The 21234-nt window shown below is 55.2% G+C and overlaps 7 protein-coding genes across 7 annotated transcripts; 3 read left to right on the top strand and 4 right to left on the bottom strand.

Moving 5' to 3' along the window:
• Positions 1 to 451: 451 nt before the first annotated feature.
• Positions 452 to 2430, top strand: SETTUDRAFT_30463 (uncharacterized protein; the record flags this gene model as incomplete). The annotated part of the gene is given in 6 exon segments (XM_008022038.1): positions 452 to 529; positions 649 to 915; positions 935 to 1495; positions 1528 to 1708; positions 1749 to 2305; positions 2350 to 2430. 6 exon segments carry the CDS (start codon positions 452 to 454, stop codon positions 2428 to 2430), a joined length of 1725 nt encoding a protein of 574 aa, XP_008020229.1.
• Positions 2431 to 2468: 38 nt separating this feature from the next.
• On the bottom strand, positions 2469 to 2809 carry SETTUDRAFT_18630 (uncharacterized protein; the record flags this gene model as incomplete). Its single annotated transcript, XM_008021918.1, has 2 exons — positions 2469 to 2567; positions 2636 to 2809. 2 exons carry the CDS (start codon positions 2807 to 2809, stop codon positions 2469 to 2471), a joined length of 273 nt encoding a protein of 90 aa, XP_008020109.1.
• Positions 2810 to 3918: 1109 nt separating this feature from the next.
• SETTUDRAFT_85443 (glycosyltransferase family 76 protein) lies at positions 3919 to 5396 on the bottom strand (the record flags this gene model as incomplete). The annotated part of the gene is made up of 3 exons (XM_008022212.1): positions 3919 to 4357; positions 4403 to 5021; positions 5075 to 5396. The coding sequence occupies 3 exons, from the start codon at positions 5394 to 5396 to the stop codon at positions 3919 to 3921; spliced, it is 1380 nt and encodes a 459-aa protein (XP_008020403.1).
• Positions 5397 to 5591: 195 nt separating this feature from the next.
• Positions 5592 to 7023, top strand: SETTUDRAFT_162520 (uncharacterized protein). The gene is made up of 4 exons (XM_008022772.1): positions 5592 to 5933; positions 6051 to 6202; positions 6257 to 6292; positions 6343 to 7023. The coding sequence occupies exons 1-4, from the start codon at positions 5853 to 5855 to the stop codon at positions 6866 to 6868; spliced, it is 795 nt and encodes a 264-aa protein (XP_008020963.1). The 5' UTR covers positions 5592 to 5852; the 3' UTR covers positions 6869 to 7023.
• A 148-nt stretch (positions 7024 to 7171) lies between these two features.
• SETTUDRAFT_133929 (uncharacterized protein) lies at positions 7172 to 8753 on the bottom strand (the record flags this gene model as incomplete). Its single annotated transcript, XM_008022771.1, has 2 exons — positions 7172 to 8456; positions 8530 to 8753. 2 exons carry the CDS (start codon positions 8751 to 8753, stop codon positions 7172 to 7174), a joined length of 1509 nt encoding a protein of 502 aa, XP_008020962.1.
• A 403-nt stretch (positions 8754 to 9156) lies between these two features.
• SETTUDRAFT_152980 (uncharacterized protein) lies at positions 9157 to 18889 on the bottom strand (the record flags this gene model as incomplete). The annotated part of the gene is made up of 9 exons (XM_008022770.1): positions 9157 to 9219; positions 9284 to 14684; positions 14741 to 15232; positions 15444 to 15445; positions 15723 to 15787; positions 16531 to 16696; positions 16955 to 16988; positions 17183 to 18570; positions 18749 to 18889. The coding sequence occupies 9 exons, from the start codon at positions 18887 to 18889 to the stop codon at positions 9157 to 9159; spliced, it is 7752 nt and encodes a 2583-aa protein (XP_008020961.1).
• A 349-nt stretch (positions 18890 to 19238) lies between these two features.
• SETTUDRAFT_162516 (uncharacterized protein) lies at positions 19239 to 20655 on the top strand. Its single transcript, XM_008022769.1, has 3 exons — positions 19239 to 19549; positions 19607 to 19866; positions 19914 to 20655. Exons 1-3 carry the CDS (start codon positions 19328 to 19330, stop codon positions 20518 to 20520), a joined length of 1089 nt encoding a protein of 362 aa, XP_008020960.1. The 5' UTR covers positions 19239 to 19327; the 3' UTR covers positions 20521 to 20655.
• The last annotated feature ends 579 nt before the right edge of the window (positions 20656 to 21234 follow it).

Below are 21234 nucleotides of genomic sequence, written 5' to 3'. Positions count from 1 at the left end.
TCTAAGGCAGAAAGATGGCGGGCATATTATCAGAGAAACGGGAGGGCAGGCGGGCAGGTTTCCATGGGCCGGCTATGCCCAGCCGAGCGGGTGGATAAACAGTGCGGGCGATCGTCCCAGCAACGCCGCGCTAACGTGGGGTTGCTCGACACACGCCCCGGCGCCCATGCATGGCCACTAAACTGCTATCGACGCCTTGATTCATGCCTTGGGGCGCGCTGACGAGAGAAGGAGAGGGCGTGTCGACGGTGGCGGCATCGAGTCTCTGCGCTGGTCTTCTGCTGTGCTGCGCGCCCGCACACGGCGGCAGACGACATGTGCCAGCCACACGTCACGTGGCACCGTCGCCGTGCGCGTGCATCCCCCGTGTTATTTGTTGTTGTTGTCCTGGCTGTGGCCATTATGACGGTTGTTATTGTTGTGTGCATGCGAGGGAGCGAGTGATAATGTTATGCACCAGCCATGCATCTGCATTCATTCCTCGGCGCTGTCTGCCCTCCCGGTCCTCCTGTGCATGCAAGCGAACGACGTGTGTTGAGCGAACCCCCCTCTCCCCCCCCCCCACCCCACCTCCCTCACCATCGCCCTCACAACCACCACCACCACCACAACCACAACCATCACCAACATCATCACTGCAGCCACCAGCACCATCCTCCCCATCTCACCACCACACTGCCCCTATTTGGCCGCCCCGCCAATGCTCCGCCGGCGCTTCTCCATCTCCCCAATGCGCACCAGGCTCCCCATGACATTGGTACCCCCGTCTCCGCACCCCCTCGTCGCAACACAGATGCCCGCTGCAGGTACGGCGCCACAATTGCACACGTCCTGCACACACACGCTCCCAATCGGGCACCCATCCCGCCCAAACATGCTGCTCTGGCACCGTACAAGGCCCACGTCGCCGCAGCTGTATGCATTCTTGTCAAAGCACACGCCGCTGCCCTCGACGGTTGTTGCGCAGATGCATCGCGTTGCCGCGCTGCCAGAACCGCACAGCCGGTCGAACCCGCAGTCCGAGTCGCACGGCGGAGACGCGCACACGCCATTAACACACTCTCTGCCAGACGTGCACGCGTTGCCGCAGCGCCCACAGTGCTGCAGATCCGTCTTGGTGTCACGGCAGCTGCCGTCGCACACCTGCACCCCAGCTCCCCCGCACACGGGTGCTGCACTGGGCGTTGCGCTGCTGCTCGAGCTGCTCGTCGTTGTAGTGGTGCTCAGCGATGGCTCTACCGTGGTTGACGATTCCACACTTGACAAGGATGTACTGCTAACCAAGGAAGTGCTGCTCGCCTCTGTGCTTGATTCGCTCAGGCTTGTAGTCACGATGCTAGATGTCGACGAGCTTGGCTCCCCGCTGCTGGACGACGTAATAGTATCGCTGCCAGACGGCGTAACAGAAACACTGCTAGACGAGGTAATAGTAGCGTTGCCAGACGACGTTACTGGAATGCTGCTGGATGAGGTCATAGTATCGTTGCCAGACGACGTAACAGAAACACTGCTAGACGGCGTTACTAGACTGCTGCCAGACGACGTAATAGTAACGCTATCAGACACGGTAATAGTATTGCTGCCAGACGAAGTAACAGAAACGCTGCTGCTGCTGTTGCTAGACATGCTCGACAAAGTGCTGACTGCCGACGAGCTCGAGTTGCTGAACAAACTCGACGAGCTGCTACCCGTTTCTTGAACCGAGCTGGTGCTGTCAGAAACAGTCACTGACAATGTTGTGCTAACAGAGGAGCTCGTAGTCGAAGCAGACCACCAAAACGATGTAGTCGACGGGACCAGAGAGCTGTTCGTTGCAAACGTGCTGTTCGAAAAACTGAACGTGCTGCTTGGAGATGCTGACGAGTCAGTGATCGAAACCACGCTTGTTGCAGACGACGACCCATTGAAGCTGCTCATGCTGCTCAACGACGCCGACGAGCTGCTCGTCACAGATACATCGCTAGTAGGTACCACGCTTGTACCAGATGATGATGCGCTCGAACTTTCAGACGAGCTTGATGCTGTCGACGTGACACTCGAGCTACTGGAATTGCTGGATGCGCTAGCTGTACCGCTGGGTCCAGCCGACGTGGCCGAGCTGGACGAAGAGCTCTCTATACCACTGGACCTGCTACTCGAGGACGAAGACGACCCAGCTAAGCTTGACACTGGCGAGCTGACCGGACAAGAAGTGCCCGTCGTCACCACGGCCGTAAATGTTGTCGTCGCAGTATTCGTCACAGTCTATCAAAAAATTAGCTTACTCATCTCTTTCTCGTCATACAATGCCACTTACGGTTCCGAGGTACGAGACTACAGCTGGAGTAATGCTCATACACGCGCATGCAGATGAATATGCCGCCGTATTACAAGCCTGAGTGGCATAAGAAGGCTGCGGACCAAACTCCGTCGTCGTGGAGAAATCAGTAGGCAGAGCCTGCCGGACCCGCACACGGTTTTCACCCAGTCTAGCAGCTGCCGTCGACGTTGCTCCCGTTGTCACAGGCCCCGAAGGGCATGGCGTAGTTGTCGTTGAAGTCGTTCGAACAAACACCGTAAGCGTGATTCTGCAGCAATCCGTCAGTTCAATGTGCCAATACCTAAAATGCACTGCTTACATGGGATGCCAAATCACACTGGTAGTCAGGTAATCCTCGCAGTCCTGCACACCTTGGACAACGCGTGAAAAGGCGCCTTCACCGTAGACAGCCCTGTAGCAACTGTCCTCGGAACACTGTTGTCTGGCTTCTAGCACGGCTGTTACAGCCGTGGAGAGACTGAAGAGCGTAACAAAGGTAGGCAGCTTCATCTTGATCTCGTAGCGAATGTAGGTCTTTACGAGTTGATGTGCAAGACTATTCGACAGGGAGCAGTCAGAGCTGCCTTTATACACTTGTTCACCATCTTTTCACACCACCACCCAAGATGCTGAATTCAATCTTACTCACGCCTTTCCTTGACCCCTCTCGAGCACCAAAAACCTGAATTCACAAGACCAACATGCTTCCTCCAGTGCGCCAAGTGGCGTGGCCGGGCGTTCATCGTATTTGGAACAACTAGCAACCCAGCCATACGGCCACAGCATCTTCACGTTGTATTATCCCGCACCCTGCAACACGGCTAGCCTGTCAAGCAAAACCCCGTCCCGGAAAACTTATGCAGGTACGTTTCTGCCCGGTGCATCGGCTCCACAGTACCCTGAGACGGGCTTGGTCAGCTGGCTGCATGTGGCATAACGGGCTCCGCCACAACGACCAGTTGTGGGATATTGGTCTCAACATCTAGACCAGGATTTGCTTGCCTGCATAGCATCTTGTTTCACAAACAATGCGGCGGTGGGGTGCATACCTCCCTGGTATAATGGTGGCGTTGCGACTAACCCGCGATTTTCCAACTGTGGTACTTACCAGGATTCCCATACTTACCCATCCATGTACATGAACTTTCTTTTCTCGGCATGCTCGGCACCAAGACGACGAGGATCCCAATGCCGCAGTTCTGGGATATTCGCACATACCAGCCGGAGCCCTTCTTCGAGCCATGCTGGTACACAGTCGTGCGGCAGTCGAGGACACGACTTCACTGAGCTGAATCATGTTGCACTGGTTGCTTTGGAGAAGGTACTCAACGGCCGAATTGTGGCTTTGCCATGCCACCGAGTTGTGTGTGACGGTACTTATGCGGCTGTAGGACATGTCGGCTTGTCGAGTCCTGGTATCGTCTGCCAATGTTCATGATGCAGGATGGCAGTTACGAGCGATGCTGTGACACGTTAATTGCAGGATCGATTTTTCCATCGACGGGGTTTCGTGGCGTTCGGATTTACGCAAAGTCCTGAGACTATTTTCCACATCAGGTGACACCAGTGAGAGGTGTGTGGGAGTGGACAGTCTCTTTGAGGAGATATGGCAATTTAGATTAAGCAGGCGGAAGGAAGTTTGCAAACAGCGCTCCCTGGATTAGGGAATACACGATGATACCACGAACAAACCATTGCGCTCTTTGCGAATGATCCTTTGCACGCTGCGAGTCTGCCACCCAAGTCGCAAGGACGAGGTACCAAATTGGATAGCCTGAGGCGATCCGATTCACAATCTGAACATGGAAGCTCGTGACGGCCATGACAGCCAGCAGTAATTGCGGGAGTGCCAGTTCAGGCAGCGTGCATACCGCAGAGATTTTATCCCCAGAAACCTTCGTTCCACCAGCTCCAGGAACAGTAGGCTGATGCAACAAGCGCTGAACGCAACTGCGGAGAGTGGTCACACTCGAGGTCAACAGGAGCCATACCATCGGTGCTGCTAGCATGAACAGAGGCAAATTCGATACAGTCCAGTAGCGGAAAAGTCCCACATTCCTACCCAAGGTCAGAGTAATAAGCCCACTCAAGCAGACCACTTACCAGTAATGACTTTGTACCCACGAGTAGATACTCGGCACGCTCCGCTCACACCATGGCCGGATTCCCGCGTCACTCTCGGGATTACAAAACTCGGCATATGCTAGATACTGCGGCCCGATGAAGGCCACGGCTATCATGCTGCCGGCTAGACATGTAACGAGCATCCGCCTGAAATCATGAATGCTGCGCTGCGCAGACGTAAGATTGACGAGGGACCCAGCCACATCGTATAACAAGATGATGCCGCTAAGCAACCCATTACTCCTCGTGAGCGTGGCAGCAGCAAAGAAAAGACCCGCACCGAGCTTCTGTATGTCCTCCTGGAAAGAGAACGCGGTAGTTCCAGCCATGGCCTTGGATTGGGCGTACAAGAGCATACCCGAAAAATTAAGAAGAGAGAACATGGCCTCTGCGTATGGCGCACACATGAACAGGGACGCTGGCGTCAAGACATGCAAGACAGCTGCAATGAATGGGATGACTTTTCGCCGCTGCGGTTCCACAATCAGCGTCAAGAGGCGATACAGCACTAGCGCAGAGAGGACATGGCAAGCGTTGGAAAGGACGATGCCAGCCACAACGTAGTAGTGAAACGGAGGCTTTGCACCTCCACTCATCACTGCTGACCATCAGCATCTGGGCTGGAGAAAAAGCAGGCGGCTCTTTACTCACGTTGACCGATTAGGCCCAGAAGACGGGAGTATGCCCCGCTGAACGCCCATGCTTGCTCGTGGATCTGGCCCCGCTCAGCGGCTTTGACAAAGTACAAGGCGTCCCATCGCAGCAAATTCAGGATCAATCGCCCGCCGCGCGTCGTGTCATTGAAGTGGTTGTGGCGCTGCGCGCTCGCGTCTAGCAATATCAGAGCAGATGTGTCGTAACCAGGGCCCGGGCAAAAGGCTGCAAGCGCGAGAAGCAGTGTCTTCCAAAGAAAGGCTATGACAACCAAACGGCCGACTTGTCCTTGCCCTGGAAGCCCAAGTGCGTTGGCCATATCGCCGCAAAGAAATCGTAATGTCAAATATTATCTGACAGGACCCCAGGGACGGGCGGGTCCCGCATTCCGATTGGGCACAGTCACTAGCGTCGGCCAAACAATGCTCCGGCGCCGCGCCCACTCGCTTCGCTGGATTTCGGAATATGCAACTTCTGCGCCCGCTTTCTCGATTCTTTGTCAAGCCCAACATCGCCAACGTCCACCTCGTCGACCGCCGCCAACACACATCCTGTAAGCGCACTTGCACGCACACACAATGAATGCTCGTTAGCATTCCCACCCGCATCTCGCTCTGCCACTTTTTGTGCAGGAAAAAACAGCGTGTGCGGGCGCGAAGATGGCTTAGAGTTGTAGAATGGCTCCTGCAAAGGATCGCCCTCTTCTCGCTCTTACGAGATTCATACCAAAGATGCGTTGGACATTTCGCTAATGGTTTGTTCTCTATGACAGAAAATGCCACCAAAAGGAAGCGGTAAGAAGCCTGCGGCTTTCCCCCAGGCCAGCTCCAAGTCGGCTGCGGCGAAGAAGCAGAAGGTGAGTTTCCGTTCCCCCCGCTGAAGGCTACTTTTACTACTAAAGTCAAGCTTTTCGACTTGCTCTCTCTGCAACCCACGCAATTTAATGGCATAGATTCGAGGCTAACTAGGACAGAACCCTCTCATCGAGAAGAGGCCTCGCAACTATGGCATTGGCCAGGACATCCAGCCCCAGCGCAACCTCGGCCGCATGGTCCGCTGGCCCGCCTACGTCCGTCTTCAGCGCCAGAAGAAGATCCTGAACATGCGCCTGAAGGTTCCTCCTTCGTTCGTCTCCCGAAAAATTCTGCGTTCCATGGACAATGTCTGACTTTGATGTAGCATCGCTCAGTTCCAGCACGTTGCCGACCGTAACCTGTATGTCTCCCATTGCCATGTCCGTTTTCAATGACTAACGTCGAATCCAGCGCCACCCAGTCTTTCAAGCTCCTCAACAAGTACCGCCCCGAGACCAAGGCCGAGAAGAAGGAGAGGCTCACCAAGGAGGCTACCGCCGTCGCCGAGGGCAAGAAGAAGGAGGACGTCTCCAAGAAGCCCTACGTTGCCAAGTACGGTCTGAACCACGTTGTCGGCCTCATTGAGAACAAGAAGGCCTCGCTCGTCCTCATTGCCAACGACGTCGACCCCATTGAGCTCGTCATCTTCCTGCCCGCTCTCTGCCGCAAGATGGGTGTGCCCTACGTCATTGTCAAGGGCAAGGCTCGTCTCGGTACCGTTGTTCACCAGAAGACTGCCGCCGTCCTGGCCCTCACCGAGGTCCGCTCCGAGGACAAGAACGAGCTCCAGAAGCTCGTTAGCGCCGTCAACGACGGCTACCTCGAGAAGCACCACAAGGATGCCTCGCGCCACTGGGGTGGTGGTATCATGGGTGCCAAGGCCAACGCTCGCATGGAGAAGCGCAGGAAGGCCGTTGAGAGCGCCATCAAGATCTAAGCGTGTCTTGGGGGTGCTTGGAAGGGTTTATGATGACTTTACGGCGTGTCTCTTATCTCTGCATGTATGCGGTTCACAATACCAACGGAGTTTAGGAGGGTTAAAAGAAGTCGAGCACGACTCATTGACTGGAATCGATTTGATAACGCACGCCGCCAATTTGTTATTATTATGTGATGTGATGCTAGCAACTGCCTACAGATATTGACCAATGTGTCTGGCTCGTTCTCAGCTGCACTCGCACGAGTGTGCCAGGTGCTCTAGGCCTGGTCCCCATTCTGGATACGATGGAGGCGACTCTTCCTAGAAGCCGTCGATCCTCGTGCCAATGCCTCGGGCATCGGCCAGATTGACCAAGTCGCCTCCCACGACGACATCCATGAGGCCTAATCCCACGCTCTTGTAAATAACATTACCCTTGACCAGCCATTCAATGAGGCTTTTATGAGCTTTGTCCGCGCTCTCATTATCTTTATCCTTTCCACTTCCACTCTGCCTCTTCATCTTCTTATTCTTGCTCGCCTCACACTCGCCCAGCTCCACACCACGCAAATCGAGGCCTTGATCCTCGATACCCGTACTCGCCAGACACTCTCTCCGCCTCCTCTCCGCATCCCTCTTCAGCATAACCAGCTCGCCAATCTCAACCACCTGCTCAGGCCCCAGCCCCGCCTGCACCACCTCCCCAGCTTCCCGCAGACACTTGTCCACGCTATCCACGACCACGGCGCCGCCCTGCTGCGCATGCCTGTGGAAATGGCGGTGGCCCTGCTCGGGCGCAACGTTCTGACGCACAATCTCCGGATGCAGCTCGATCATTCCTGCGGCGACGGAGCCAACGGCAGCAATGTAGCGCCCCTTTTTGCGGCCCTCGGGATTCGTCAGCAGGGGCGCGGGGAACAGCGGGCTTGTCGAGGGCGTGCACAGGAAAATACAGCTGCTGGAGCGGATTGTGGCGTGTAAATGGCGTGCGTACTCTGCGTGTGCGGGCGTGAGAATCTGGATTTTGGGCTTGTATAGCAGCGGTTGGGCATCTTCTTGTTCCGCCTCGTCCTTGTCTGCTGCTTGGGTCTGTGTTTGGTGGCGGGAGCGGTACAGCGGCACGTGCTGGGGGTCCGGATTGAATTCCTTTGGAGCGGTATCGTGGGGATTGTACAGCATTTCGAGGAGTTGGTGGACGCGCGCAAAGTCGCGGTTGATGATGCTGAGGTGGTGCATATCCGGGCCGCGCAGCAGCAGTGCCAGGCGAATGTGCCAGTAGGCTTGTCGGCCTGCGCCGAAGACGACCACGTCGTGCACGTTGTGCCGCTTCTTGAATAGCATGGTGCTGGCGAGGGCTGTGCGGAACGCAGTCATTTCGGCCGTGTTGATGAGGGCGCGTGGAGAGCCCGTCGTGTCGAATAGGGCGAGACTGTCGTGGTGGGAGAGCGAACGAGGCAACGCCGCACCCTTCGTAGACGGGATGGAATCCTGAGACAGTGCCATTGAGCCCACGGACGAAGCAATCGACTCTGTTTCCTCACGACTTGACACCTTACTCCTACTATCATTCAAAAGCGTGGTAATCTTGACTCCAAGACCATCATTACTACACCTCGTCAATCACCTCTCCATCTAAAAGGTCCTGTGATGAAAAACAAAAAGGGGGGTTTTGAACGTACCTGCTAGCCGGCACGACAGTCATTATACCCCCATCCTTACTCTTGAGAGTAGCCCCCGAGGACTGGTAACTTTCACAACACCCATTGTTGTCGTCTTCGACGGTGCTGGTCGAGTAGTGGTGCAGCGCATCGGCGAGACTTTGCTGCAAGTCGAGGATATCTTGCTTGGTCAACTGTAGAAGAAGCTTGCGGACGTCTGGAGCAGACAGTACCGTTAGTGGCATTGTGTTGGGGCGCAGAGAAAAAAAAGCACTGTTGTCGAGTGTGGTGACTTGAGGGAGTGACTTTAGTTGGGATGATGTCAAGGGCGGGCGACGGCTTAAGCTTTCTCAAGTGGGGGACTGGAGGGGCAAGTACGCATCTTAAGGCAGGGAGCTACATGCAAGATCCCTTCTTCCGTCACCATGAGTAAGCAGCACACAGTTGAAGGCAGCTTGTTTGATACATAAGCACATAACTGCCTAGAAGATGCCGTCTCCACAAAAACCCCGCGTATGCAAAGCCCCATCGTGTCGTTCGTGATCAGGACCATCCGGGTTGTTGCTGGCTAAAGTATACATGATTTCCCTATCCTCTAAACAACCTACAATCATAATCGGTCGTCGTCCGTGGCTGCATGCTCTGCGTTTAAGCAAAGTAACTCTTCCATAGTACACCTTCTAGATCCTCCAATTGCTCTTGCTCGAACGCCTATTTCCATAATTAGTACTTGCATCGCATCGAGGCGTCCTCGCTGAGAGAACATGAAACTTACCTTGACGTCCACATGCCAAGTATCCTGTCTCGTCTTCTTGAAGTCTGCGAGAATAGTCTTGACACTCTTACCCACCATGCCAGGATCAGCAGCGGCCTTCCTCGCAAGCGTGGCGAGTACTTCCGGTAACCACGCTGGCGGGGGGCTCTGGTATGGGAATGCTTGAACGAGCGCGCCTAGACCTAGTACAGCGGCGTGACGAGTGAGGACGAGTTTGCCCTGCTCGGTTGTGGGTGTTCCTGGAACACGCTTTTTCGGCAGCGGGTTCTTGGTAAGTTGCTTCGTAAAGCGCTCCTTGAGTGTTGAGACCTGGCGATCGCGGAATGCAATGGGCGAGCAACGAATCATGCCAGATAGCGTGGTAGCGGCGCCCATACGTACCTCTAGCTGGGTATCTGACAGCATGGCAGACACACAGTCGAACATGCTCTGTTGCTGCTCTTCGCTCATGAGAAACAGCCTGCGGAAGTAGATGACCTGAATATTGATCAGGATTCTCAGACGTTGGTGCCAGCTCGTTGCATTGCGTCCTATGCGAATGAGTGCAGCAATGAATTCAGAATCTTCACCCTCGCGATGCGGGATGTTGGGCAGGTGTCGGAAAACATGGTATGCTAGCGATTGCAGTTCGGGATCCTCCTTGATGTCCATCATGTGGAGTAGTTGCTCCATGAAAACATCTGGGAAGAACTTAACGAGCGATGTACACTCATACGAAGAAAGGGTAGTGTCGAGCCACAGCAAGACTGTTTTACCACCGGATGTGTACGACGAAGGCGTCTGTTGGCCTGCAGGACGCTCCTGGCGCCATACCTCAAGTCGGTCAAAGACTTCGGTAATGGTCTTGCTGAATTCCTCTGTGGGCTGATATGGCCGGACTCCAATCGAAGAAGCTTCTTTCTGTGCCTTCATGAGCGTACCGACATCTTTGTACGATTCGTGGTAACGTGTCCTGAAGATGCTCGCAATAGTCTGGCCCATGGCTTCACGCACGCCTTTGTAAGGATGGTCGAGATGCTTCATGAAATCTTCCAGGATTGGCTTCTCCAGTCTAAAGTGCCAACCGGCGTCGCAGATGCATTGTGTAAGCAGATGGATCTTTGAACTCTCCTTGAAAGCTGCATTAGACTCCATGTCAAGGCGGAAGCTGGCCAGCCAGTCGACCAGCGGCCATCCTCGTCGAGGGTCTTTGGATTGCAACACAACGTGTAGGAACGTCGTCCAATAGCCAGAGTTCTCTGGCGTCAGACCGTCTTGGAAGATGCCGCGGACGATAGGGAAAACATATTGCCATACTGCTTCTCGCTGATCAGCCTTGAGATCTGGTGCACACGAAAGCAACGCAGCCATAATCTCAGAAGTCGCGCGATGCTGATGCTTGTCGCTACCATCAGCATACACCGATTGGGTCAGGTCTTTGATGTCTTCGAATGTGGCTTCTGTGAGACCACCAAAGACGAGATCAAACGAATGAGTCAGTACCATTGCGCTCGACATGCGGAAACGATCAGCGCTGTTATCGCGTGGCTCCTGCTTCATAAAGGCAAAGTAGTTTGAGAACCAAGAGCGAGTGAGATGCTTTGCAATCTTTTGACGGATCCCAGTCTCGACCTCGTCATATGACAGCTGTGGTGCGTTTGGCTTGAACGCAGTCATGCTCTTGGTCCACACTAGCCATCCAGGGTAGTCAAAGTCGACGTAATACTTGGCTTCTGGCTGTGCAAATGATGCCAAGTACTCTGCAGTCCAGTCGGGATCCTCTGGCCTGGTGGGAACCGAAATTTTATCCGGCAATTCTTCCTCGTTCAACAGGTATTTCTCGTAATTGTGACCCGTGATGGCGCGTGTTTGAATGACTGAATAAAGGCCAATGAGAGCTCCAGCATACAAACCTCGGAGACTAGGATGTTGATCAATGGATCCCTTGGTAACCAGGTCAATCATCTCGTCAGATGCAACCGTGTCGTAACGCATCCCCAGATTGACAATGATAGCCGCCGTCCGGCTGACTTTCTTCCAATGTTCGGTGTTGGCAATCTCCACGAGTTCCTTGGACAGCTGGGATTTCTTGTCTTCAATGCGGGACCGCTTCTTCTTGATGTAGTCCCGTCGCTTGGTGACTTTGTCATGTACACTATCGCCCTCACTGGAGTCGATAGCATACGCTATAGACTCGACCACCTCCTTGGGCAGAATGACCATACGCTCCATTGCTTTACCCATGTCCATGATCTGGAAGGTAGCATTGGTCGCGAGTTTCTGCACTGAAGGTTTGTCAGCACCAGTAACCTCGATGAAAGCCTTGATCAGCTTGGGAGTAAACCGCCAGTCGCGACTGATAGTTTTCGCCAGGCTACCGAACAAGAGTGCGAACATGGCACCCTTGATACGAGGGTAATCACTTTCAGCAACAGCCTTGACAAACGCATCCAGCAGGGATGGAATGACAAGTGGCCTGGCACCCAGCACGCACTTAACGGCTGACTCGTTGGCAGTCTGTGCAGTGCGGCGAATCTCGGTGTAGAGTGAAATGCTAGACTCGGCAAGATCCAATAGCAATGTCATGTCGAGATCTGTCTTTGGTCGCGGGTTGGCGTTGTGTCGTAGTCGCTGCAGATGGTAGACGTTGGCGCGCCGGACGAGCAGAGGTCGTGGATACTGCTTTCGCAGCCCGCTGAACCTGAACGGCCGTTCGTCATTCTCCAAAAGCCTGGATATCCGATCTAGTACATGGGCAGACCGCTCGATGCCAACGTCGATGAACCATGAGCGATAGGCGTTGTACAACGAATTGAAGCAAGGCACATCATCAGGTTGCTTCTCAATCAAGAACTGATGCACCTTGTGCAGCATCTCGCCCACTTGCCTACGTAGGTCATGGACAAGGTTGTAGTTGTTGTCGCCACGACGTAGTGGATACCCAGCTTCGTACTGGAAGGTAGGCTTGACCTCCTCGTCTTCGGCTTCACCGAGGCCGGCGTCGTCATCAATGCCTTCTGTGTCCATTGCATCTGAATCTGAGCCGTCGTCTGACTCAATATTGCCATCGGTGACCTGATCGTGTCGAACGTCAAACAGGACTGAGATACCCGAGATGATCAATCGTAATAGAACGAGGTTTCGAGATACTTCATCGGACCAATCTTTTCCAGTGCCTTCACGCTTGATTGGCGAGTCTGGCTGAATGAGGGCAGTGAGTGCCGTCATTGAGTTATTGGCATGCGTCTCGAAAAGCTTGATAGCGAATTCTATCTCCTCTGAACTTGGAGTGTGCCACTTGATATTCAGCTTCTTGATATCCACCTGCCTGCCCCACGACTCTGTGGACAAGCCCTGTCGAAGCTCATCTTGCTCGTAGATTGAGTAATCGATAGTGTAGGTGCATGTGAGATTCAGCAGCAAGTGATGGATAAAGTTGGAGACATGCACGGTAGGCGTGCCTCGGCACTTTTGCTGCATGTACTCTGCAATCTCAAACAGTTCGTTCTTCCACTCAAGGACTGCATCACCAACATGGACAACACACATGCTAAGAATGCAAAGGTTCCAGACAAGCGCACGGTCGCGCGGAAGTACTTCTGCGCCTGTTGTTCGCGTGGAGCCCGCACCAATCTCGTCGATCTCAGTACGAATACCTGCAAGGAGATGTGGCAAAAGACGCTTCAGGGCTTTCTCAGGATTGATCTTAACCAGGCTGTTGCAGATGAACGCAATGGCGTCTTTTGCCTGGTGAACGACATGGTTCGTGATGAAGTTGGCAATCTTATCAAGCGCGATATCGTACAGCTCAGGAGAGAGCGCAGCGAGCAGTGGTGTGAAAGCCGCTGGAAGCTGGTTGACCACATACTCTTCGGGAGAGCCACTGCGGACCCTAGAAGCATCTGGCAGATTCTCCAGCAACGTGAAGACGCGGCCGAGAAACGTGATGAGGAACTCATTGAGCCCAGTCGTGGATGAGCGCAGGATCATTGCCTCGTCTGCGTCACTGAGTTCTTCTTCGTAATTGATTTCAACGTTGCCATTGGCATTCTCGAGTCGGTCAACTTGCGCCGTGATCCAGTCCACAGCCAGCCCGGTATCAGCACCAGCGTCATCTATGGGCGAAGTTGCTCCACCTCTCGAGGCCTCTTCGTTGGACGCCTTCTTCGCCTTTGTGAGATCCTGGAATGGGATCAGGTAGCACACGCCCTGGATGTATTGCAAGGTATGCAGCGTCTTTTCCAGGTCGTTGGCATCGATACCAGGTAGTGCAAGCCCAAGTACCGACGTAACGTGGCACCGGAAGCCCTTTGTCTTGGCCATGACCTTTGAAAGCATGTGCAACGCGCGGATAGACGAAATTGTACGATGAACCTCGACAAGCCCCTGCATTGCGGGGTAGATTCGCTGTAATGCACCTGGCAGGATGAGGTTGGGCTCAAGAAACGCCAGGCTCTGCAGGGTAGACAGGGCGTATTGCACAGCTTTGTCGCTTTTAGAGAAGATGCCCATGAACGTGACCTCACGCAGACAGAGCACAAAGCGCCGCTTGACTGCGTCATTGAGTCGTCGCTCTTCTGGCACATCCATCTCACCGCTATGCTCGCGGTTCCAGCGCAGGACAAAAATATCCGCCAGGTAGTACACGAACTGCGCCAAAGGCCTGGTCCAGCTCCCAGAGTTTGAGGGATGGAAGAAGGTTTCTACCGCTTGAATCAGGCCCTCTAACTTGGTAAGAGTAGAGTCTGGGTGCTCGGCAGCTGCGGGGGACAATGACATGGCGATGATGCGGGCGATGTGGTGTGTAGACGGATGCTTCCGCGGATCGCGGTCTAGCATCACGGCCAGGCCCGCTCCGAGATCGACCGAACTACTGTAGGGAGAGGTTGCCTGCCCCACTGGGATCTCAAGCAGGCGCAAAATCGCCGTGAAGATCTGGGACGACTGTTCTCCTGTGAAGACTCCGTACTGCGAGAAGGGCACATGCGACGCCGTCAGATTGTCGCGTGCCAGCCTCGACAAGGTATCGATGTAGTGTGCATCGAAGAGCCGCGACCGGTTTACGAGCGACCACAAGTGGAAGAAGGTGGGGAGGTATTCTTGTGGTAGCAGCTTTGGCATGTCCTCAGGGGCTGGGTGCGTGGGCAGGAGCAGATTCAGCAGACCCACAACGACAAATGCATTCTCGCTGAAAGATGTGCTGAAAAAGGGCAGAAGCTCTTCGAGCATGGCGGGAATCTCCTTGGGATCAAAGTACGACTGCGCAAAGGTGCACATCTTGGTCAAGGTGCGAATGTTGCGCTTGACGTTGGGCGGGTGGGAGCCTCCCGATTCCGAGGGCAGAACGAACATCTTCAGCTCTCTGTAGAGCGGTCGCCAGTCGAGCAGCAGGTCGGTGCCGGGGCGGAGATAGTGTTTACGCCTGTCAAGTTGTCAGTTTGCACTCGTGGGCCAAGCTTCAGCTGGCGCTCTACTCACTTGGTCAAGACCATGAACATGCTCGCAAAGCGCTCGGCGACCAGATAGTCCAGGCCGGGGGCGAGTGCCAGCTCATAGTAGAGATGCACCAGCTTCACCCGCGTGCTGCGGGGAAGATCAAACTTGAGCGACAGCCAGCCCCGAATCTCGCGCGTCCAGTGCACTGCGCCCGGCGCAAAGTCACCTGCTAAGACGGCAATGTAGAGATGCTTCAGACATGTGTTGAGGCTCTCTTCGCGATCGCTCTGGTCCTCTGTCTGGTAGGGGAGGTATTCAAAGTATGGGAAGGTGCGCGGGCGACGCCTGTCATCGGCCCCATTGACACCGCCGTTGGCCTGCCGCCAGTCGCCGCCAGGAGAGGTGGCACGAGAGTTGTCAGGGCCGGTTCCCGTGTCGAGGGCGCTCATGAGCTGCGATATGCGTTCGCTCACGGCCATGGTGCCGGTTGGGGGGGCGAGAGAGTGTGAGGTGTTTAAGTGTACCGATTTATGCCTAGGGCGCGGTGGGGGAGGCGTCGAGATGAAGGATCATTAATGTAAAGCTAGCAATGCGCAGTCGACGGCAGCCAAGACGTGATTGCTGTGGCTGCGGATCGTCAGCAAGCGGTTGAGCAAGCGAGCGGGATCGGGCGATGGGCTGAAGAAGGGGGGCGTTGTGTGGATGTGGATGTGGATGTGGATGTGTCTGTATACAGAGCGAGCACCGCTATGCGCAGGCAGGGCTGTGGGGCTGGGGGGGCGAATTGGGGGGTCACACGCGACTTACTATATCCTACAAAGAGCCGAGTGAAATAGAAATCCGGTAGTCAGGGGGGGGGGAGCGCTGGTGGAGAGGTGCTCTGCTGGGGAGAATTGGCTGGCAGGGCTGGGTGGTGGTTCATGTGGGCAGCCGGCGCCTGGTTCCTATGACATCGAGGTTCCGGGAGCTTTGGCCAGCAGGCGATGGAGGTGCAGCCAGCCCCAAGTAAGTCGGCGAGCCTCACAACGACGGCGGCGTGGGGCTGGACGACGGCGCTGGCACTGACACTGACACTGGTACGGGGTCGAGCTGGCCGATTGATTGTGACTGACTGATTGATTGATTGATTGATTGATTCACACAGCAAATACTTGCAGGCCCTGAGATTAACGTGTGCTGGGGTGCGGAGAGAGGTGAGTGCTCCCCCATCTGGGCGAAACGCGTCATATACTTATCCATTCGGACCTCCGCCAGGCACTCGTTGGACGCGCAACACAGCCGTAGCCTCGCAGTAAGCAGACCGTTTCCAAATCTTCTCCCACCACGCCGTTTGCCCCCGTTTGCCCCCCCGTTCTCGTCCTGCCCGGGCGACGCTTTGCATGAAAGCCCAGTGCATATTCGTCTCAGTGCGTGCACAAAGGCTGCTGGTCGCACGACGCGCGACACGTCGGCCGCTGTGCCTAAGGCTTCTTCTTTCCGACCTCTTTTTTCTCGGCTGGCATGGCGCAGCACAGCGCCATGTGCCTTGCCAGTGCCTTGCCGCCTCTTACGCTCGTTCTGCCAGAGTGGTCGGTTGACGTGTTTCAGACACCATGAGCTCGTACTACGATGTGGATGCCATCCTCACGGATGCTCAAAAGGTACCCTGCACCTTTGAGCTTACCGTTCCTGGCCTGGGCTATCTCGAGGGCAACATGAGCGGCGACATGAAGCAGGGCTCCAAGGTCGAGCTTCCCTTGTGGCTGGGCGAGATGCTTGCAGTGAGGTAGATCCGTCTTCGAGTCTTGGTCGACACTTGTGTATTCACTCTACTACAGCCAAAGCCTAAATACATCCTCTCTCGTGACCATCGACCCTCCAGCCGCCCTCGCTCCTCGCGTCCTCAACGCACTCAAAGCCGACCCGCGCACCGTCGACTTGCGTGCCCTGGCCCCGCACTTCTACAACCTCGGGGCACGCATTCTCGAGCTGTTTGAAGAGGAAGAGATGATCGAGGTGCTGAGTGACGTGAGTCTCGTGCCAGACACCCTCACCTGGCCCCAAGCTAACCCATGCAGACCTTCAAGGCCAGGGCTGCTCTGATAGCCGATCAAGCCCACAATCCACGAGGTGCATTAGGCGAAGGCGCCAACTTCATGCGAGGCCTGGATGAAAACGAGCGGCAGCGTGAGTACCCACCAATCACCTTGAGCACATCGTGGCTGATGCCAAGCCAGTGTTCCGTGCGGCACACGACAGCGCAAAGGGCGTGCGCACGTGGATGACAGACCTGAAGAAGACATGAGCAACCCTTGGCAAACTCAGAACAAGACATGTAGTGGCAATGGACGGCGCAGACAATACCGGCATGCACGCATTCGGGAGACGGAGAGTGACACGCAGTGGCGAGGCAGGCAATAGTGGAAGCCTACCTTCTGATTACAATACAATACCTCAGATCGACCAGCCAGAGAATTCAAATTACCTTTGTTGCTTGGAGCTTACCGCATCGTTGCACCAATGTTACTATTTTGCAGCAGCAGCGCCAGCTGATCTGGGGGATACCCTAGGAAGACGGGTCCGTTGAACACCATCTGTGGTATCATCCTCGGGCCGCCCGTCCCCCCGTTCTGCTCTGGAACTGGTGGCTGCGGCAAGGGGTCGGTGGGTGCCGCGCGCGCCGTCGTGGCCCCCGGCTGCGAGTGCGGTGGTGGAGCAGACTGCCGTGCCTGACCTTGTGCAGGAGCTTGGTCCATCATCGCGTGGTGGTCAAATGGGCACTTGCCCGTCTCTTGTGCTGTGTCGTCGATTGGCCGACCCGTGTCGAGCGGAAACTGTGGAGATGCCGTTGGGACAGAGCCCACCGACGACGAGCTCTCTGCGTTGGTGTATTTTGCAGGTATCGATATGCCCCAAGGCCGGCTGGGGGACTCGCCCACTCGCACTTCCTTCAGCGGACGGTCAAAGCGTGCTGTTCTCGTCTCGTCCATGGTGTGTTCTTCGGGTGCTTCTTCAGGTGTTGGCGCGCCATCGTTCAGACTGGCAGACACGGCCGAGGCCCAGTGTTGAACTTTGGCGTCTGCCTTGACGTTGCTGGCTTGGTTAGGCTCAAGGTCAGGCTCTTCGACAATGGCATCGTCAGGGTCCTCGGGCAGCCACGCCTGGTGCTTTTGGCCGAGGCCTTGGATCATGTTGACCAGGTTGCCATACTTGCGATCCAGCTGTGCAATACTCTCCTGGTTGCTCTGGAAGCGCGTAATGCAGATTTCATGGCTCCTCGGCAGCTCATGCTTGTGTTTTTCAAAGTATTCGGCAACCTCTTCAGGGTTGTGCTGGTCGAGAAAGCGAATGGGACAGACAGCAGCGGAGCCAGATGCAGCTACGGAGGCGGACAACGAGGAAGGTTTATTGCTACATATTTCGGCGCGGATGGGATCGGCAAACGAGGGGCGTTTGGATCTACGGCCGCGCAGACTCAGTCGTGACGTCGAGCTTCGCGGTGTAGCGAGCGGGCTGCCTCTGCCGCTTCCAGATGCAAAAGGGCAGGCCAGCTTGCTCGGCGTTCCCGCAACTGTAAAATCTTTTTCAAGAGGTGAAGGGGCTCTATTGCGCTGTGTCTCGGGCAGCGGCGACGGCACGTCTGCAGACGGGCCGCTCCATATCTTTACACTTGCAGTATTTTCAGGGGCACGCAGCTGCACAGCAGCCTCTTCGGCCTTCTGGATGACCAGTGCCCGGCTCTTGCGCTCTACATCGTCGCTATCTGCTAACTGTTCCACCAAATTCAAAGGTATATGCGCTTGCTCGTCGCCAATGCGCTCAAGTTCTTGCAGGAAGGCATGATGGTCTTGCGACAGCGTATCTGGCGTGAACCGTTTGAGCAGGTCAAGGTACTGTTTGCGAGTCAGCTTCATCCTTGGAGCATCGTGTGTGCTGATTCGTGAGGGAAAAACATCCGTATCAGGTCATGCTGTGGTTGTTTTCTGTCAAAGCCGCGAGAGCAGCTGCAGGTCTAGAGCTAAAGTGTATCATCATAGGAGAGGGGGACGACTGCGTGAGGCTGTCACGTACCTGTTGCTTGGCCCACAAGAGCTTGCTCTCTACCTGTCTGTGCTGGTGCAACAGAGCCTGGTACTGTCCGCTCAACGCTGCAAAGCCTTCAATGAGCTGGTCGGCAAGCACAGTGACGTTGTGCTGAGCCTCTTCGGCCATGGCGCCGTTGGGACAAGGGTGCGAATACTTGATGGTAGTGCGTATAGAAGAGCAGGAGAGCCCAGCTTTGATGACGCGGCAGTGAGGCTCGCGTCGGGCAAAAATGAGAGATGTGAGCGGAAAGTCGGCAAGGATGGCATAGGCGGAAGCCACGGTTGCGCCGCGCCACGCTTAGTCAGCATGCCCAGCCACTCACCCCGTCCAGGACCCCGGATGCTGAGATGCACACGAGGCGCGTCAGAGCCCACTGCGCCCTGAATCCGTTACGTAGCGTCTTGTCCTTGATTGCGATCCTTATACACCATGATACCCTGATTCACCGAGCGCCGTTTGTCTCGTGAAGCCGTCTCCAGCGTCTTTCACCACTCGCGCCCACAGCCACACTGCAATTCCGATACCCCTAGAGGAGCTACGCCAAGTAGCCCAGCAATATTCGCAATGGGATCAATCCACGACTCTCGCATACACAAGTGGTTCGCAACCTCGCCTCCAGTCGCATGGACCGTCAGGCAGCTACGCGAACTCCTCATCGGCTCTCTCAAGCAAGGCCCTATTCCCCAGCATGTCGCCTTCGTCATGGACGGCAACAGGCGGTTTGCGCGCAACCACCATATTGAGACTGTAGAGGGGCACAATCTGGGCTTCGAGTCATTGGCCCGGGTATGAGAAGCCAACAAATGTCCCCTTGTCCTGGCACAGTGCTGATTTGCTCGCTAGATCCTGGAAGTCTGCTATAAGACCGGAGTCAGGGTTGTGACCATCTACGCGTTCAGCATAGAAAACTTCAAGCGCTCCAAGCATGAGGTGGATGCACTCATGTCCATGGCCAAGGTGAAGCTGCAGCAGCTGGCCGAGCACGGTGCTCTACTAGATCGCTATGGTGCATCCGTCCGGATACTGGGTCAGCGGGAGCTCATCAGCCCAGACGTGCTCAAGGCCGTCGACAAGGCCGTTGCCATGACTGCTCACAACAAAAAGTACAATACTACACCGGTTATAAAGAAACCTCACTGACCGTTCACAGGGCTGTGCTGAATGTATGCTTTCCGTACACGTCGCGCCATGAGATTACCACCGCTGTGATGAAGACTGTCGAGACCTACAGTACCCCGATGCACACTCTGTCTAATTCGTCGAAACGCACGTTTTCCGAGTCCCACATTACCCAGCATATCCGGAAGCAAATGTTGGAGGAGGATACAGAAGGCGCCTTCGAGCAGCCCGAGTTGGGTTCAGCGTCGCCGTCGAAAGATGACGCCTCGGTTGGAGATGGGCATTCGTCGTCGACGTCGACGGCCATCAACGAGCCTGAAAAAGATGACTTGTCCAACGAGCCCACGTTCTTGGATCCCGAGTCAATTAGTGCTCAGACGCTAAACGACAACATGATGACGGCAGATGCTCCACCGCTTGATCTGCTGATCCGCACTTCTGGCGTCGAGCGGCTGAGCGACTTTATGCTGTGGCAGGCTCACGAGAACACGTCCATTGTTTTCCTCAAGTGCCTCTGGCCCGAGTTTGATCTTTGGCAGTTTCTACCCGTCCTGGTGGAGTGGCAGTGGCAGCAGAAGAAGAAGCTGCAGGAAGAGCAGCACCAGCAGCGCGTTCGTGGGCGGTCCAAGTCGGAGTAGGGCTATGTGAGTAATAACAGAGTGGAAAGTGCCGGCGGTGATAGAAGGAGACAGGGCTAGACTTGAGCGCGCATATCCAAGATACCCAGAATCAAGCATTCCCATACATCAGCAGTGCACGCTACGGCCAAAACCGTCCACCTGAGCGGGCTGCCAGTCCATCTCACCGGTCGACGGGCCGATTTGCACGTGTACCATTCAGCAGCTAATCTACGGAGGTGACTGTCAAAAGTTCTTGCTGACAGGGGTGCATTGATTACCGCCGAAAATAGGGCCGAAGCTATGTAGATCGGTCCCGCCGCCCCTCTTTGTACTCATTGCCACCTTCAAGTTTAATGATTTCTTGAATATGAAACGGAATACGCTCTATCCAAGCTTGAATTTGGTGTTGAGGTAGCTCATCCCAGTACTGTTGCCATACTTTTGTCCCTTCCGCCCGACTTTTTGGTGCGCCTCTTCGTGTTGTTTTTCTTTTGAGCCATGGCCAGGCTGCTTCAATAGCGTTGAGATCAGGTGAATTGCCTGGCCATGGGAGCTGCTCCACCTCAGCGTTTCGGTATATAGTTCTTTGAGCGTGGTGGGTATGCGAAGGTGCCTTATCTTCTTGAACAAAGACACGTGGTCTCTCTTTTTGGCACTCCTTTGCGAAGGGAATTAGCTTTGGGATAAGAACTTGAGTCTGGTAACGCCACCAATCAATGCCACCACGACTGC

This window comes from Exserohilum turcica (assembly GCF_000359705.1).
Source record: "Exserohilum turcica Et28A unplaced genomic scaffold SETTUscaffold_1, whole genome shotgun sequence".
NCBI classification, from domain to species: domain Eukaryota; kingdom Fungi; phylum Ascomycota; class Dothideomycetes; order Pleosporales; family Pleosporaceae; genus Exserohilum; species Exserohilum turcicum.
Note: the sequence above shows the minus strand (reverse complement) of the source record. Positions and strands in the feature narration are given on the sequence as shown.